Source organism: Bufo bufo, chromosome 9 (genome assembly GCF_905171765.1).
Source record: "Bufo bufo chromosome 9, aBufBuf1.1, whole genome shotgun sequence".
Taxonomy (NCBI): domain Eukaryota; kingdom Metazoa; phylum Chordata; class Amphibia; order Anura; family Bufonidae; genus Bufo; species Bufo bufo.
This window is the reverse complement of record NC_053397.1, coordinates 226,507,130-226,524,903: the sequence shown is the minus strand read 5'-3', so window position 1 is coordinate 226,524,903 and position 17,774 is coordinate 226,507,130. Positions and strand designations below refer to the sequence as shown.

The 17,774-nt window shown below is 47.5% G+C and overlaps 1 protein-coding gene across 1 annotated transcript; it reads left to right on the top strand.

The window, feature by feature from the left end:
• The first annotated feature begins 4,520 nt into the window (after positions 1-4,520).
• Positions 4,521-17,546, top strand: PLK3 (polo like kinase 3). The gene is made up of 15 exons (XM_040408176.1): positions 4,521-4,721; positions 7,830-7,937; positions 8,561-8,677; positions 9,403-9,532; positions 9,613-9,700; positions 9,877-9,972; positions 10,408-10,606; positions 10,689-10,815; positions 11,168-11,277; positions 11,659-11,773; positions 11,864-11,947; positions 12,035-12,197; positions 12,541-12,670; positions 15,220-15,330; positions 15,975-17,546. The coding sequence occupies exons 1-15, from the start codon at positions 4,563-4,565 to the stop codon at positions 16,167-16,169; spliced, it is 1,932 nt and encodes a 643-aa protein (XP_040264110.1). The 5' UTR covers positions 4,521-4,562; the 3' UTR covers positions 16,170-17,546.
• The last annotated feature ends 228 nt before the right edge of the window (positions 17,547-17,774 follow it).

Sequence of the window (17,774 nt, the reverse complement as noted above, 5' to 3'; positions counted from 1 at the left end):
CTGGTATGAGGCTGTAGATTATATACTGGTATGAGGCTGTATATTATATACTGGTATGAGGCTGTATATTATATACTGGTATGAGGCTGTAGATTATATACTGGTATGAGGCTGTATATTATATACTGGTATGAGGCTGTATATTATATACTGGTGTGAGGCTGTATATTATACACTGGTATGAGGCTGTATATTATACACTGGTATGAGGCTGTATATTATATACTGGTATGAGGCTGTATATTATATACTGGTGTGAGGCTGTATATTATACACTGGTATGAGGCTGTATATTATATACTGGTACGAGGCTGTATTTTATACACTGGTGTGAGGCTGTATATTATATACTAGTATGAGACTGTATATTATATACTGGTATGAGGCTGTATATTATATACTGGTGTGAGGCTGTATATTATATACTGGTGTGAGGCTGTATATTATATACTGGTGTGAGGCTGTATATTATATACTGGTGTGAGGCTGTATATTATATACTTGTGTGAGGCTGTATATTATATACTGGTATGAGGCTGTATATTATATACTGGTGTGAGGCTGTATATTATATACTGGTATGAGGCTGTAGATTATATACTGGTGTGAGGCTGTATATTATATACTGGTATGAGGCTGTAGATTATATACTGGTATGAGGCTGTATATTATATACTGGTATGAGGCTGTATATTATATACTGGTATGAGGCTGTATATTATATACTGGTTTGAGGCTGTATATTATATACTGGTGTGAGGCTGTATATTATATACTGGTATGAGGCTGTATATTATATACTGGTATGAGGCTGTATATTATATACTGGTATGAGGCTGTATATTATACACTGGTATGAGGCTGTATATTATACACTGGTATGAGGCTGTATATTATATACTGGTTTGAGACTGTATATTATATACTGGTATGAGGCTGTATATTATATACTGGTGTGAGGCTGTATATTATATACTGGTATGAGACTGTGTATTATATACTGGTGTGAGGCTGTATATTATATACTGGTGTGAGGCTGTATATTATATACTGGTGTGAGGCTGTATATTATATACTGGTATGAGGCTGTATATTATATACTGGTGTGAGGCTGTATATTATACACTGGTATGAGGCTGTATATTATACACTGGTATGAGGCTGTATATTATATACTGGTATGAGGCTGTATATTATACACTGGTGTGAGGCTGTATATTATATACTGGTGTGAGGCTATATATTATATACTGGTATGAGGCTGTATATTATATACTGGTGTGAGGCTGTATATTATACACTGGTGTGAGGCTGCATATTATATACTGGTATGAGGCTGTATATTATATACTGGTATGAGGCTGTATATTATATACTGGTATGAGGCTGTATATTATATACTGGTATGAGGCTGTATATTATATACTGGTGTGAGGCTGTAGATTATATACTGGTATGAGGCTGTATATTATACACTGGTATGAGGCTGTAGATTATATACTGGTATGAGGCTGTATATTATATACTGGTGTGAGGCTTTATATTATATACTAGTATGAGGCTGTATATTATATACCGGTATGAGGCTGTATATTATATACTGGTGTGAGGCTGTATATTATATAATGGTATGAGGCTGTAGATTATATACTGGTATGAGGCTGTATATTATATACTGGTGTGAGGCTTTATATTATATACTAGTATGAGGCTGTATATTATATACCGGTATGAGGCTGTATATTATACACTGGTGTGAGGCTGTATATTATACACTGGTATGAGGCTGTATATTATACACTGGTATGAGGCTGTATATTATATACTGGTGTGAGGCTGTATATTATACACTGGTGTGAGGCTGTATATTATACACTGGTATGAGGCTGTATATTATACACTGGTATGAGGCTGTATATTATATACTGGTATGAGGCTGTAGATTATATACTGGTATGAGGCTGTATATTATATACTGGTGTGAGGCTGTATATTATATACTGGTATGAGGCTGTATATTATATACTGGTGTGAGGCTGTATATTATACACTGGTATGAGGCTGTATATTATATACTGGTATGAGGCTGTATATTATATACTGGTATGAGGCTGTATATTATACACTGGTATGAGGCTGTATATTATACACTGGTATGAGGCTGTATATTATATACTGGTATGAGGCTGTATATTATATACTGGTATGAGGCTGTATATTATATACTGGTGTGAGGCTGTATATTATATACTGGTATGAGGCTGTATATTATATACTGGTATGAGGCTGTATATTATATACTGGTATGAGGCTGTATATTATATACTGGTGTGAGGCTGTATATTATATACTGGTATGAGGCTGTATATTATATACTGGTATGAGGCTGTATATTATATACTGGTATGAGGCTGTATATTATATACTGGTATGAGGCTGTATATTATATACTGGTGTGAGGCTGTATATTATATACTGGTATGAGGCTGTATATTATATACTGGTATGAGGCTGTATATTATATACTGGTATGAGGCTGTAGATTATATACTGGTGTGAGGCTGTATATTATACACTGGTGTGAGGCTGTATATTATACACTGGTGTGAGGCTGTATATTATACACTGGTGTGAGGCTGTATATTATACACTGGTATGAGGCTGTATATTATACACTGGTATGAGGCTGTATATTATATACTGGTGTGAGGCTGTATATTATACACTGGTGTGAGGCTGTATATTATACACTGGTATGAGGCTGTATATTATACACTGGTATGAGGCTGTATATTATACACTGGTATGAGGCTGTATATTATATACTGGTATGAGGCTGTATATTATATACTGGTGTGAGGCTGTATATTATATACTGGTGTGAGGCTGTATATTATATACTGGTATGAGGCTGTATATTATATACTGGTATGAGGCTGTATATTATACACTGGTGTGAGGCTGTATATTATACACTGGTGTGAGGCTGTATATTATACACTGGTATGAGGCTGTATATTATACACTGGTATGAGGCTGTATATTATATACTGGTGTGAGGCTGTATATTATATACTGGTATGAGGCTGTATATTATATACTGGTATGAGGCTGTATATTATACACTGGTGTGAGGCTGTATATTATACACTGGTGTGAGGCTGTATATTATACACTGGTATGAGGCTGTATATTATATACTGGTGTGAGGCTGTATATTATATACTGGTATGAGGCTGTATATTATATACTGGTGTGAGGCTGTATATTATATACTGGTATGAGGCTGTATATTATACACTGGTGTGAGGCTGTATATTATACACTGGTATGAGGCTGTATATTATACACTGGTATGAGGCTGTATATTATATACTGGTGTGAGGCTGTATATTATATACTGGTGTGAGGCTGTATATTATACACTGGTGTGAGGCTGTATATTATACACTGGTATGAGGCTGTATATTATACACTGGTGTGAGGCTGTATATTATACACTGGTGTGAGGCTGTATATTATATACTGGTATGAGGCTGTATATTATATACTGGTATGAGGCTGTATATTATACACTGGTGTGAGGCTGTATATTATATACTGGTGTGAGGCTGTATATTATATACTGGTATGAGGCTGTATATTATATACTGGTATGAGGCTGTATATTATACACTGGTGTGAGGCTGTATATTATATACTGGTGTGAGGCTGTATATTATATACTGGTATGAGGCTGTATATTATATACTGGTATGAGGCTGTATATTATATACTGGTGTGAGGCTGTATATTATATACTGGTATGAGGCTGTATATTATATACTGGTATGAGGCTGTATATTATACACTGGTGTGAGGCTGTATATTATACACTGGTGTGAGGCTGTATATTATACACTGGTATGAGGCTGTATATTATACACTGGTATGAGGCTGTATATTATATACTGGTGTGAGGCTGTATATTATATACTGGTGTGAGGCTGTATATTATACACTGGTGTGAGGCTGTATATTATACACTGGTATGAGGCTGTATATTATACACTGGTATGAGGCTGTATATTATATACTGGTGTGAGGCTGTATATTATATACTGGTGTGAGGCTGTATATTATACACTGGTGTGAGGCTGTATATTATACACTGGTATGAGGCTGTATATTATACACTGGTGTGAGGCTGTATATTATACACTGGTGTGAGGCTGTATATTATACACTGGTATGAGGCTGTATATTATACACTGGTGTGAGGCTGTATATTATATACTGGTGTGAGGCTGTATATTATATACTGGTATGAGGCTGTATATTATATACTGGTATGAGGCTGTATATTATATACTGGCAGTCTGGCACTGACAACGGGGTATACGGGTGGGCGGGGCCTGTCGACCAGGAGCGCGGAGCAGGAGGAGGCAGGAGACACGTGTCTCTGATTTGTCTCCGCCCCCAGGACGGCGCGCATGCGTCTGACGTCACGTCGTTCTCATTCATAAAGCTGCAGCCGGGCGGGCGGGGTAGATGAGCTGCGGGCGGCGGAGGAGACGAGCAGCATGGAGGCCGCTTATCATATTCAGGCACACCAGTACCCCGGCACTCTGCTGGCCACCCCCAAACCGGAGTCCTTCCGGCCTAGGCAGCCGAGCCCCTGCAAGGTCATCACTGACCCCCTGACAGGACGGAGCTATACGAGGGGCAGGACCCTGGGCAAGGTGAGAGCCCCCTGGAATATATGTGTGACTGGAGGGGGAGAAGACCCCAGTGTGTGTGACTGGAGGGGGAGAAGACCCCAATGTGTGTGACTGGAGGCGGAGAAGACCCCAGTGTGTGTGTGACTGGAGGAGAAGACCCCAATATGTGTGTGACTGGAGGAGGAGAAGACCCCAATGTGTGTGTGACTGGAGGAGGAGAAGACCCCAATGTGTGTGTGACTGGAGGAGGAGGAGAAGACCCCAATGTGTGTGTGACTGGAGGAGGAGGAGAAGACCCCAATGTGTGTGTGACTGGAGGAGGAGGAGAAGACCCCAGTGTGTGTGTGACTGGAGGAGGAGGAGAAGACCCCAGTGTGTGTGTGACTGGAGGAGGAGGAGAAGACCCCAATGTGTGTGTGACTGGAGGAGGAGGAGAAGACCCCAATGTGTGTGTGACTGGAGGAGGAGGAGAAGACCCCAATGTGTGTGTGACTGGAGGAGGAGGAGAAGACCCCAATGTGTGTGTGTGACTGGAGGAGGAGAAGACCCCAATGTGTGTGTGTGACTGGAGGAGGAGAAGACCCCAATGTGTGTGTGTGACTGGAGGAGGAGAAGACCCCAATGTGTGTGTGTGACTGGAGGAGGAGAAGACCCCAATATGTGTGTGACTGGAGGCGGAGAAGACCCCAATATGTGTGTGTGTCTGGAGGAGGAGAAGACCCCAATGTGTGTGTGTGACTGGAGGAGGAGAAGACCCCAATGTGTGTGTGTGACTGGAGGAGGAGAAGACCCCAATGTGTGTGTGTGACTGGAGGAGAAGACCCCAGTGTGTGTGTGTGACTGGAGGAGGAGAAGACCCCAGTGTGTGTGTGACTGGAGGAGGAGAAGACCCCAGTGTGTGTGTGACTGGAGGAGGAGGAGAAGACCCCAGTGTGTGTGTGACTGGAGGAGGAGAAGACCCCAGTGTGTGTGTGACTGGAGGAGGAGAAGACCCCAATATGTGTGTGACTGGAGGAGGAGGAGAAGACCCCAATGTGTGTGTGACTGGAGGAGGAGAAGACCCCAATATGTGTGTGACTGGAGGAGGAGAAGACCCCTGTGTGTGTGACTGGAGGAGGAGAAGACCCCTGTGTGTGTGACTGGAGGAGGAGAAGACCCCTGTGTGTGTGTGTGTGACTGGAGGAGGAGGAGGAGAAGACCCCAGTTTGTGTGTGTGTGTGTGACTGGAGGAGGAGGAGGAGAAGACCCCAGTGTGTGTGTGTGTGTGTGACTGGAGGAGGAGGAGGAGAAGACCCCAGTGTGTGTGTGTGTGACTGGAGGAGGAGGAGGAGAAGACCCCAGTGTGTGTGTGTGTGTGTGTGTGACTGGAGGAGGAGAAGACCCCTGTGTGTGTGACTGGAGGAGGAGAAGACCCCTGTGTGTGTGACTGGAGGAGGAGAAGACCCCTGTGTGTGTGACTGGAGGAGGAGAAGACCCCTGTGTGTGTGTGTGTGTGTGTGTGTGTGTGACTGGAGGAGGAGAAGACCCCAGTGTGTGTGTGTGTGACTGGAGGAGGAGGAGGAGAAGACCCCAGTGTGTGTGTGTGTGACTGGAGGAGGAGGAGGAGAAGACCCCAGTGTGTGTGTGTGACTGGAGGAGGAGGAGGAGGAGAAGACCCCAGTGTGTGTGTGTGTGTGTGAGACTGGAGGAGGAGGAGAAGACCCCAGTGTGTGTGTGTGACTGGGGATGAACCCTGTTATTTATGACGGTGCCCCTGAACCCAGTCTCTGCACCCCCCCTTCCCCCATAGCTTAGAGATTTGAGTAAACTTGTTTTCTATACCCCCCTCCTCTCTTCATAGTGGTATCTTCTGAGCCCCTATTGCCCTACATAGTGTGGCCCTTGTATTACACTAGAGGTCGGGGCCACTGATGGACCACTGCTGTGGTACTACAAGTCCCAGTATGACTGAAGTGCACTGCTGTAGGTGTGTGACGTCGCTCTGCTGTCCCTCATCCAGTGGGGACGGGTCTGGAATATCAATGCGCCCCTGCAGGAGCCGGAGGAGCCCCCGGGCGAGTGCTGCAGAGCGGCTCCTGTGTACTGTGCGGTATTGTGATGCCTGGATGATAATGTCCCCCACCTTCTCGGGGTCGGCGCACCCGCAGGTGGTGCCCCCGGTCTGGCACGGTTCCTGCAGTTCACACCTGGTGTTCGCAGTGACGGGCACGGTTGGCATTCAGCTGGCAGGCTCTGACACTACTAGACTGTGTGATCGAGGGCAAAGGTCTGAGTCACGGCCTTTCTGAGTGCGAGGTGTGGAGGATGATGAGGATACTACTGCCTCCTGATGTGGAGGATGATACTACTGCCTCATAGTGTGGAGTGTTGCTGATGCACGAGGTCTGCGCTGAGTTGGGGTTGGTTCAGATGGATATTATTTTATATATTTTTTTATTTTTTTTGTGTTGGAAAAAACCTGATGTTGACTCGGGATTTAGTTTTATCGCCGTTAACAAGCAGCTTCTCCAGTTCGGTGGAGACGAGCGTTTTGGGAGTCTGTGCCGAACTCTGCCCTTACAGCCCGCTCCGTGTAGGTCCAGAAATCTGCAACCAGTTGTGGGGTCTTCACCAGACGTCCGTGGCTTTGAGCTGCCCCCCCCCCGGATCCAACCGGCTTTGTCATTTATACTGACATTGGCCATTAAAGGGACAGGCCCGGCATTAGAGCACATGGTGGCTGCGCAGCGGTGTTTCCTGCGCCCCGTCCGCTGTGATCCGCACTCTGCAGCAGTGGACCGAGCAGCTGTTATCAATCGGCGCGTTGTCTGCAGCATCCTCCATTGTTGTAGCTGGGGCCTGCGATCACTTATGGGGGGGGGGGGGGGCTATAAGGCTATAAATGTCTCAGAGGAAGCTCTGCGGTCAAACTGTTATTTTAAGCTCGGCCATTGATTAACGTCTGGATGCTGCGGCTCGTCCCTGACTCCGCACCCTTCCCTGGTTATAAGGGGGCGCCAAAACCTGATCTATGATTGATAGACTTCAGTTCTCCAAAAGGTCTTGCTGTCAGTGAATTGAAGGTCTTTTGTTAGTGTATTGTACTAACTGTATTAACCCTTTACAATATAAATGTCCTTCATCTTGCAGGGAGGATTCGCTCGATGCTATGAAATGACTGAAGTTTCCACCAATAAAACCTTTGCTGTGAAAGTCGTTCCACACAGTCGCGTGGCGAAACCTCATCAACGTGAAAAGGTGAATGTCGCTATAGCGAGCCAACATGGATGCCGAGAATACTGGTAACCCTGTATGGAGCCGCCAGCTGCCTCCCATGTTGGCCAGGAAGGGGTTAATAGCATAAAGTTCAGAATGCGGAGCCCAGCGCCGGTTTCATGGGCTTGTCAGGAGCCCAGCGCCGGTTTCATGGGCTTGTCAGGAGCCCAGCGCCGGTTTCATGGGCTTGTCAGGAGCCCGGCGCTGGTTTCATGGGCTTGTCAGGAGCCCAGCGCCGGTTTCATGGGCTTGTCAGGAGCCCAGCGCCGGTTTCATGGGCTTGTCAGGAGCCCAGCGCCGGTTTCATGGGCTTGTCAGGAGCCCAGCGTCTGTGACGGCAATTATAGGACAAAGGGATGTTCAAAGGAATCCGCCACTAAACATCGTAATTCATTTATTGCGGCCGACACCCCTGTGGATGAGAGGACGCCTGCGATGCGCTGAGGCGTTAAATCTACGTTCTTTACAGCCCAGAGAATCAACCTCTACAGCCGACCATAAAATTCCTTTAATCTGGCATCTGCCGTTCTCTGCATCGGACTGCCGGATTAAAGGAGTCTTCTGCTCGTTCACATTATACTTAACCTTCTGCTTTCTCTCCTCAGATTGTGAATGAAATCGACCTTCACCAGCAGCTTCATCACAAACACATCGTGAAGTTCTCCCACCATTTTGAAGACTCTGAGAACATTTACATCTTCCTCGAGATCTGCAGTCGCAAAGTAAGTACAAGTTTTATGGAGAAAACGTCACCTTAACGTGCAGCGGGTGTCTGACGGCTGTACGTTCTCCTCCTGTGGGGGCGCTGTTCTTTGCACTGCGCACTTTAGTCTTTATACCGCCCGGCTGTGGCCTTGTGCTCCGGTCACGGACGGTTTCTCCAGCGCGGTGGTTGGCTCTATTCAGATGCATTGAGGCAGCTGTCGGCTTTGTGCAGAGGAGTCTGCCGGATGAGAGGGGCCGCTCCTAGAATTGCCCCTTTGTGCAGGTTACATGTACATGGCCCCCACCCCTGTGGAAATATGTAACCCAACCCGGGCTGCAGGCAGCTGTACGTCCCCCACTACAAAGAGGCTTCACAGCAGCTGCTCTCAGACTCCAAAAATAAATCCCAGCTCTTCTGTGGCCCCGGGGTCCTCCGGACTCTGTACAGATGTTACCTAGAGCCACCTGCTGTGAGCCCTGATTCATGGCCGCCACCTAAAGTCTACAGAGAAGACGGGTGTCAGGACTGTGGACCTCAGATTATGCTGGTTTTATAGCCTACATCTTGGGCCCCAACTAGTTGAGGAGCAGCTGCAGCAGCGTTACTGTGTGACAGGATGCAAACTGTCATGTTTGTCATTGTTTCATGCTAGTTGTTTGCACAGGCCGCGTGGATTGTTTGCCTCTGGGGCTTGAGGTTTTGAGGTTTTGTTGCTTCAGTAAGTGAATGTGTCTTTTGCAGTCTCTCGCACATATCTGGAAGGCGCGTCACACGCTGCTGGAGCCCGAGGTCAGGTACTACCTGAAGCAGATCATCTCTGGCCTCAAGTATCTGCACATGAGGGGAATTATTCATCGGGACCTGAAGCTGGGTACGTATGGCGCTCTGCCGTCTCGCCAACTGTAGCGGCGCGCTGTGTGGCTGGTGCTGATCTGCCGCTTCTCTCTACAGGAAACTTCTTCATCAGTGACAACATGGAGCTGAAAGTTGGTGATTTCGGGCTGGCGACAAGGCTGGAGCCACCGGAACACAGGAAGAAGTGAGTGTCTAGTGCCTGGGGGACACAGGATACAAACTGCATTATATGGGGGAAGGGGGATTGGACACAGGATGTAGGATGGGGGGGATGGGGTGAGTAGTGTCTGGGGAGGGTGTTACTGGATGCAGCTGCTGTGTATATAGTTATATGGTAACTTGTTCTTTTTGGTCTTTTAGAACAATCTGTGGGACCCCGAATTACTTGGCCCCTGAAGTTCTCCACAGGCACGGTCACGGCCCGGAGTCGGACGTCTGGTCCCTGGGATGCGTCATGTAGGTGCAGCTCTTTATTGGCTGTTAAAAGGGAAAGGAAAGTCTTCTGCATTGTGCGGGGGAGCAGCAGCCGCCAGCATTGCTGGAACATTCTGCTGCATCTTGTTTAGTGTCACACAGGAAATCTGTGGTGTTGCTCTGCTTCCTCCAGTGCACAGACTGTCCGCTGCCCCTGGGAGTGCAAGCGTCACTTGGCCCATGTGCTGAGATGACGCTCTAACCTGTGGGGAGTAAATGTTCCTAATGTCTGTTTCTCATGTGGTTAATTGACCCATTTTTATCTTAATGCATGAGATTTGTATAGACGTCAGTGAAGATGCAGGAAACATCAGGCGGACAGCCCCTCCAGCTGCCAGAAATGCCTCCTGGGACTGTGTATTGCATGAGATGTGTAGGGTGTCAATGGTTTTATGAAATGACCCTTGTTCCTTCCAGGTACACGCTGCTTTGTGGCACTCCACCCTTCGAGACATCCGATTTAAAGGAGACCTACCGCTGTATCAAGCAGGTGAAGTACACCTTACCAGCCTGCCTCTCGTCCTCTGCCAAGCAGCTGATCCTGGGCATCTTGAAGCGCACTCCTAGTGAGCGGCTGACGCTCGACCAAATCATTGAGCATGAATTCTTCTCCAAGGTATCTTCTCCCCTCCGCATGGTGTTCAGTCACTCGGGCTGCTGACAGTAGGAAAGATATTAACCCTTGTGTTTTCTTTCAGGGTTACACCCCAGAAAAGTTGCCTCCAAGTAGCTGTGTGATGGTCCCAGAGCTGCACCCACCCAACCCTGCCAAGAGCCTCCTCACCAAAGTCGCCAAGAGCTTGTTTGGAAAAGGAAAGTCAAAAGGTAATGAGGGTGAAATTGGACCTGTCGCCCGCCTGCTATCATGGGTTTGGTAACTCCATTGCTTCCTGGAATTGGCATTGAGGGGCTCCTGCACCACCACGTCTACCAGTGTCAGTCTGTTGCACAATTCTTGCTTTTACCACTGCAGTGTTTGGTAACGGCAGTCACGCCTGGTATTGCTTCACCCCCCCCCCCTTCCAGCTCCTCTGAATACTCCCTTGCACCCTCATTTTTTTGCAGATCCTATGAGTCCCTCAGTATCGATGCCCCATTTCCACTGCACTGATTGAGACCTGAAACTGCTGAATATTCAGCGCCATCTGGAAACTCAAATATCTGGTTCTCTTTGCAGCAAAGAAATGTTCCTCCGAGGAGAAGGAAGACATATCTAAGCTGGTGACGGGTCTGATGAAAACTTCCATCTGTCGACAGCTCAGCTATAAAACTGTGGAGGGAAATGAGGTGAGTCCTGTCAGTCAGAAGGTTCATTTAAAGACTCCCACCATTTGTGGTCCTATGTGACTTGGATAAATTCATGATGTTTATTGTCCATGCTGGTCCTGTGCTGAGATCTGACAACTTGAAGCTGCAGCTCTTAGTGGTTCGGTGAATTACCGCAGTGGATCTTGTGTAGGTCCAAATCACCATCCACATCAATGTCTTCATCCTGTCGGGTAGTGATGTATATATGTGGACGCTGAGTTTACGTTCTTCACATTGTCATGTACATAATGCACCATAATAACCTTCTGGATGCTGTAATCATCTGATGTCCAGGGTTCGCATTGGGCTGCTGTAAGGTCTGATCACCCCTTAACCTTGTGCCCCATCTTCTACCTGCAGGCTGCCCCAGTCAGTGGTCATGCCCTCAGCGGCAGCCCAGTGGAGACCTTGACAGAAGAGGCTTCTGGGAAATCTGTGTCCAGATCGATCCGTGGGAGCCTGGTCAGCAGTGACGGTAAGTGCCGGCGTCTTCTGTGCACCGCTGCTTGTGATGCTTCTTTACAATGGGGTCTCTGATCGCTCCGGCTTCCTCACTTCCTCACAGGTTTTGAAGATTGTGTCACTGCGTCTGGAATTATGGAGACGGCTCTAGAGGTTCTTAAGGACTGTTTGTCTTCCATGCCGACAGGTGACTACCCTGTATACTGGTCCCCAGGATTTTGCCCACAGCCCTATGAATGGGATTGTTAATTGACCCATTCTGGTGTCCCTGCAGGTGAAGGGAAGCCCATCCCGCTCTCCAGACATGAAGACTTCATGTGGGTGTCCAAGTGGGTCGATTATTCCAATAAGTACGGATTTGGGTATCAATTGTCCAACCGCAGCATTGGGGTGCTCTTCAACAATGGCACCCACATGGTTCTACCAGCCAGTCGCAGGTGAGCTTCTGACTCTTCTGTCTCCTATTAATGGGTAGGTGTTGAACCCTAGCATTGTGGACAGCCCCCATATAGTAGACAGCCCCCTCTCCATGCCACCATGTCGGCAACCCCTGACTCTCCAGCTGTTGTGACACTAACTCCCAGCATGCTCCATTCACTTCTATGGGAGCTGAGCAAGTGTGCATGCTGGGAGGTGTAGTTTCACAAACGGCTAGAGTGCCAGAGGTTGCTGGCGAAAGTGATCATATAATTGTTTGGGGGGTGGCTAGAGGCTGGACGTGCCCTCTAAGAACTATCTGGGAATAGTTTGTTTAATCATCTGGTTTCTTTCTTTCCACAGAAACGTCCATTACAACCTGACAAACAGCCGCCATTATGTGTTCCCCGCCTCAGCCGTCCCGGAGCAGCTTCAGGGCCAGATGAGCATCTTGCAGTATTTTGCCACCTACATGGAGAAGAACCTCATGAAGGTGTGTTTGGGGGGGAGGGGAGGGGGCATCAGCCATTTGTGAGAGGACTTGGTGTTGGTCTTCGTCTTACTGAGTGATTTGAATGCTCTGAATTTGCATCTCAAATATCAGATTTACATCATGGGCAGCAGAACGTATGCAAAGCTGTTCACCTGGACTCTGCACTGCATCACTAATTCCTACAGCCCTGTGTTCCCAGTAGGGGTAGGCGATATCAAAAATATTCCATTGATATAATTCTCTCTCCCTCTAGTATAATGACCCAATATATACTACTACACCCCTCCCCCCCCCAAAGTAGAGGAAGTGCGGAGGTGCCATAAGGCTGTTGCCTGGAGAAACCAACCACGACTGTTGCATCTGTCCCGCAGTAGAGAGTGCTGCTGGAGAAGTAGTCCCATACATGCTCGCCTGCAGGCTTCTGTCTTCAGGCCGCAGAGCCTTAATTGACTCTCCCCGATGCAGGATGATGTGGTCACGTGCCTACATCATCCCGCTGTGTGTGAGACCAGCAATGGTGTCATCACAACCTCCTGCATCGTTCTACTGCTTCATGGCGTCACAACATCCCACTGTAACTAAAACTGATATTGCTGTTTATTACCACGGTATCTCCTGTATACCGTTATCTCCTCCTCAGTGCTGCCGGTTGTCTCTGGTCTCCCCCTCCATACTGCTTTATAATGGCCTCATCTGTTCTGCAGGGAGTCACTAGTCTACCTGCCCCTGGTGCTGTATAATGTTGTTCAAATACTTTTATTATCAAGAGCCAAAATAAACACATTACATTTAAGGATAGCCTGAACATAAATCAGGACCAAATAGAATATCATCATACAGGTAGATGGTCACAGTAAAAGTATGCAAAAACCATGTGAACATGGATATGAGCAAAGAAATAACATATGATCCCAACATCAGAATAAAAGCATCTTAAAGACCCAGTTGTGGGAAAGAGGTATCAAGAGCTCCTACATAGGATACATAACAAATTTAGACAAACAAGACCGGACACAGGGGGGAAAACAGGGGGGGATCCCTGAACTGACAAGTCGAGGTAGAAAGGACTATGTAAAATAAAATTTGTTAAGGCGTGCCGAGTACATGTGGGTTAAGATCCAATGGGATGTGCAATCTCCCTGGGGACTGACGACCCCCTGTTCAGCCACGTGATAAAATCAGGAGAACCCTTAAATAGAATCCAAGGAGTCCAGATTTTCAGGAACTTATTAGTATTGCCCATGTCTTCCGCCCAAAGTTCCTCCATTCTATATATTTTTTCAAAAGTGGAGAGCCAGTCCCCAGGGAGAGGGGCACGCGTGGATTTCCAAAATCTAGGGATAACCAGACGTGCAGCCTGAACAAAGAACCTCAAAAGACCCTTTTTCAGGGTAGATAAAGTGCTAGGGAACATAGAAAGCAAAGCGCCTTCCAGAGTCCATCTGGAGGAACTGCCACAAACCATATCGTATAGATCAGTGTTTCCCAACCAGTGTGCCTCCACCTGTTGCAAAACTACAACTCCCAGCATGCCCGCACAGCCAAAGGCTGTCCAGGCATTCTGGGAGTTGTAGTTTTGCAACAGCTGGAGGCACACTGGTTGGGAAACACTGGTATAGATCATTAATAGCCTCCCAAAATGGAGTGATTTTGTTGCAGGACCACCAGATATGAGACATGTTACCCTCCCCCTGGCCACATCGCCAACAGGAACTAGGACAAGAAGGGAAAAAAAGAGTGCAGTAGGACCGGAGTCCTGTACCATCTGGACATAATTTAAAAATTCTTCTCCTGAAGACTACTGCTTATTGATGATTTAAAGGATATCTCAAATGCCTTCTCCCATATGTCAGTAGGAAAAGATTTCCCCAAGTCACGTTCCCAAGCCTTCACAAAGGGAAGGTCAGATATGGCATCATCTCTCCCCTGGAGCAGCCCGTAGATCAGAGACACCAGATGTTTGGGTGCAAAGCGCCTCAAATGGTGAAAGATCTCCCTGGTGCTGTATAATGGCCCCTGGTGCTGCACTTCGGATGATTCCCCGACTATGAGGCAGCTTTGGGTGCGGTCGGCAGTTGCCATTCTGCAGGGTGTCAGTAGTCTCCCCCTCTGTACTCTGCTGCCTCGTAGTCAGGGAATCCCTATTATGGGAAATCAGAAATGCATCATGGGCCATCCTAGATCAGTGTGGGGGAAATGGCCTAGGGACTCCCTGCAGCAGAGTACAGAGGGGGGAGTCCCTAGGCCATTTCCCCCACACTGATCTAGGATGGCCCATGATGCATTTCTGATTTCCCATAATAGGGATTCCCTGACTACGAGGCAGCTTTGGGTGCGGTCGGCAGTTGCCGTTTTGCCTGGTGTCGGCAGTTTCTGGTGTTCATAGGTCAGGAATGTGACATAACCAGTTCCTATGGAAGTGCAGGCTTCACACTGGAGGCTCCTCGCCACCCTTACTCCCCTTTAACACTTGGATCGCTGCCATTCACGTCTCAATCTTCTGGCTGCAAAGAACTTCACACTTGACTAACACATTCCTGTGCCCTCAGGGGGGAGATCTGCCGTGTCAGGAGGAGGGGAGCCGGCCGCTGCTGCTGCTCCTACAGTGGGTGAAGACCGAACATGCCCTGCTGATGCTCTTCAACAATGGCACCCTCCAGGTGAGCCCAGGGGGCAGCGTGCGCTGTATGTCTGCCCTCCATTGCAGAATGGTCCTTGATGCATGCTGAGGGTTTGTTACAGTGTGTGAGCTAAACAGGAATCTGAGTCCAACCTGTTGGTTCTCTTGCACGGATGCCTTGTAACCAGCCCATCAGCTGTGTTTAATAGGAGCAGTTAAAGATGGGGTTTGAATGTCCTCTTATGGAACCACTGTTTCCCTGACTTCAAGCAGATTAACATGGTTCAGAATGAAATGCATGGAGGGCTTTTCCTTGTAATTGTAAGTCATGCCCTGCCCTCTGGATAGGGGATAACGAACATCTTCAGGAACCAACCCCCCTGTTCTGAATGTGGGTCTTCTGTCCCTATATTTACATCTGCAAGACGGCAGCCAGGAGAAGTGAAGTGCTCGCTGTGGCTCCATTCAGTCTATGGCGATGAGATGGTGCCTGGGCGGCTGCTCCATTCAGCTCCTGGCTGGGGTCTCGTATCTGGGGGGGGGATGGAGTCGGACTCCCGCCCTCCCAGCAGGAAAGAGGATAACTTGTATTCTGGTAGAGGGCCCTTTAGTGACCCTGTTATAGGCGATGCGTGCAGGCCCCCTACCAGCCTCGGGTTCTGATGGTGTCTCCTTGTCCCTTAGGTGAACTTCTACAACGACCACACAAAGCTGATCCTCAGCAAACCTCAGGACCTCTACCTTCTCACCTACATCAGCCGAGACCGCAGCTCCCAGACCTTCCTGCTCAGCTCCCTGGTGGAGAGCGGCTGCGCGGCAGACATGTACCACCGCCTGAAGTACACGCTGAAGCTGCTGGAGCAGAAGGCCGAATTGTAGACCCTGCGCCCACCCATGGAGCTGGTAATGCCAGTAGCTGCCATCATCCTGTTGCAGTGGCTGGACTTGTGGGTTATGGGTAGAGTCTTATCTGGGGGGGACTTGGACCCTGTGACTCCACAATCCAAGGCTCCACTGAGCTTTTTGGTGCTCGAAACGCAAAATCTCTTATCTGTAGCTGAATTCTTGACGTTGCCTTCACTTGGTCCTACACGAATTGCCACATGGGACAATAAGGTTATGGGATTTGCACTGCTGCCCACATTTAATGGTGGATGTGTGACGCCCCTACTGCATACTTGGCGCAAGTCATAGGATCAGTGGATTTCAGGCGGCACGCTCACTTACTGAGCCCAACACAAGAGGATTAATCAGATCCGCTCCGACGGTTAAGCCTCTGACTTGCTGCCTCTGTTTCTGTGAAACTTATTTATTGTGCCTGACGCCCTTCCCCCGCCCCATCCATCAGGGGTCACTGGCACAATGGAGCCAGCTGCTGGGGGCCACCAACCACCTGAAGGGTTAAGTGACATTGCCCATATTGGATCGGTCATCGTTTGTTCTCCCTTGTTTGTTGTTTGCAACAATGTATCACCAGGAAGAGAATCTTTAGCTTTCTATGCTGGAACATCCGCCTTATGCCATGTGACAGGATCTGCCTCCATCTAGTCTGTTCACAGCGCTGTCACTGGCCGGGGGGCACCCTCTGACACCCTGTAGCGCCCCCTCCTGTTCTGCTTTGCAAATTTGGTGATTGCTTAACAAACCAATTCCCAGATTGTATGAATGGAATTGTATACAGGCATGATGCAAAACTTTCAGCCTGGGGTGTCCGATGGAGGCTGCACACTGCAGGGCGGAGCTAATCTCACGGGCCCCTCCCCCACACACTGCACTACGTTCCTACCAAAGGCTTCCTTTTTTTCTTTTTTTTGGTTGACTTTGCTGCTGTAAGCAAAAAACATCAGAATCTTTAACTTCTCACTAAATGTAACACGACGTCCTCTAAGACCCTGGAGGCGTAGGGTTAAATCTGTGAATCCTGAGCTCCCTGTATAAGGGTTAAGTGGAGCTCAATATAATCACAGCACTTTAATGCACCCCCCACTTACACGCTACATATCGGACCTCTGCTGAGAAGAGGACGGCGGAGTTCAGGCTGCTACTTGAAGTGTTGTCTTAGTTTCATGGTACGGGCCCCACAAATTAACTTCTTTTTTTTTGTTGTTCTGCCATTGCATAATAACTTTATTTATGTTTTATTTATAGAAAATGTATTTATTTTTATGTATTGTTTTCTTACATTCACATTAATCGGAATGAAAGTGAAATAAAGTTTTATACAAACAATGAGAAATAAAAACTTTGATCTGAAAACTGCAGAAAATCTGTCTCCTGCTTCATTCAGCAAAAGGAAGTCCATAGATGTAATGTCTGCACAAGCAGAATAGTGAGTGCAGCTCTGGAGTATAATACAGGATGTAACTCAGGATCAGTACAGGATAAGTAATGTATGTACACAATGACTGCACCAGCAGAATAGTGAGTGCAGCTCTGGAGTATAATGTGACTGCACCAGCAGAATAGTGAGTGCAGCTCTGGAGT

Excerpts from the sequence above, each read along its gene's own strand:
- PLK3 (XM_040408176.1), top strand. The coding sequence starts at position 4,563 with ATGGAGGCCGCTTATCATATTCAGGCACACCAGTACCCCGGCACTCTG. Across the intron at positions 4,722-7,829 it reads GGGGCAGGACCCTGGGCAAG|GGAGGATTCGCTCGATGCTA; the intron begins GTGAGAGCCCCC and ends TTCATCTTGCAG. Across the intron at positions 11,278-11,658 it reads AAACTGTGGAGGGAAATGAG|GCTGCCCCAGTCAGTGGTCA; the intron begins GTGAGTCCTGTC and ends TTCTACCTGCAG.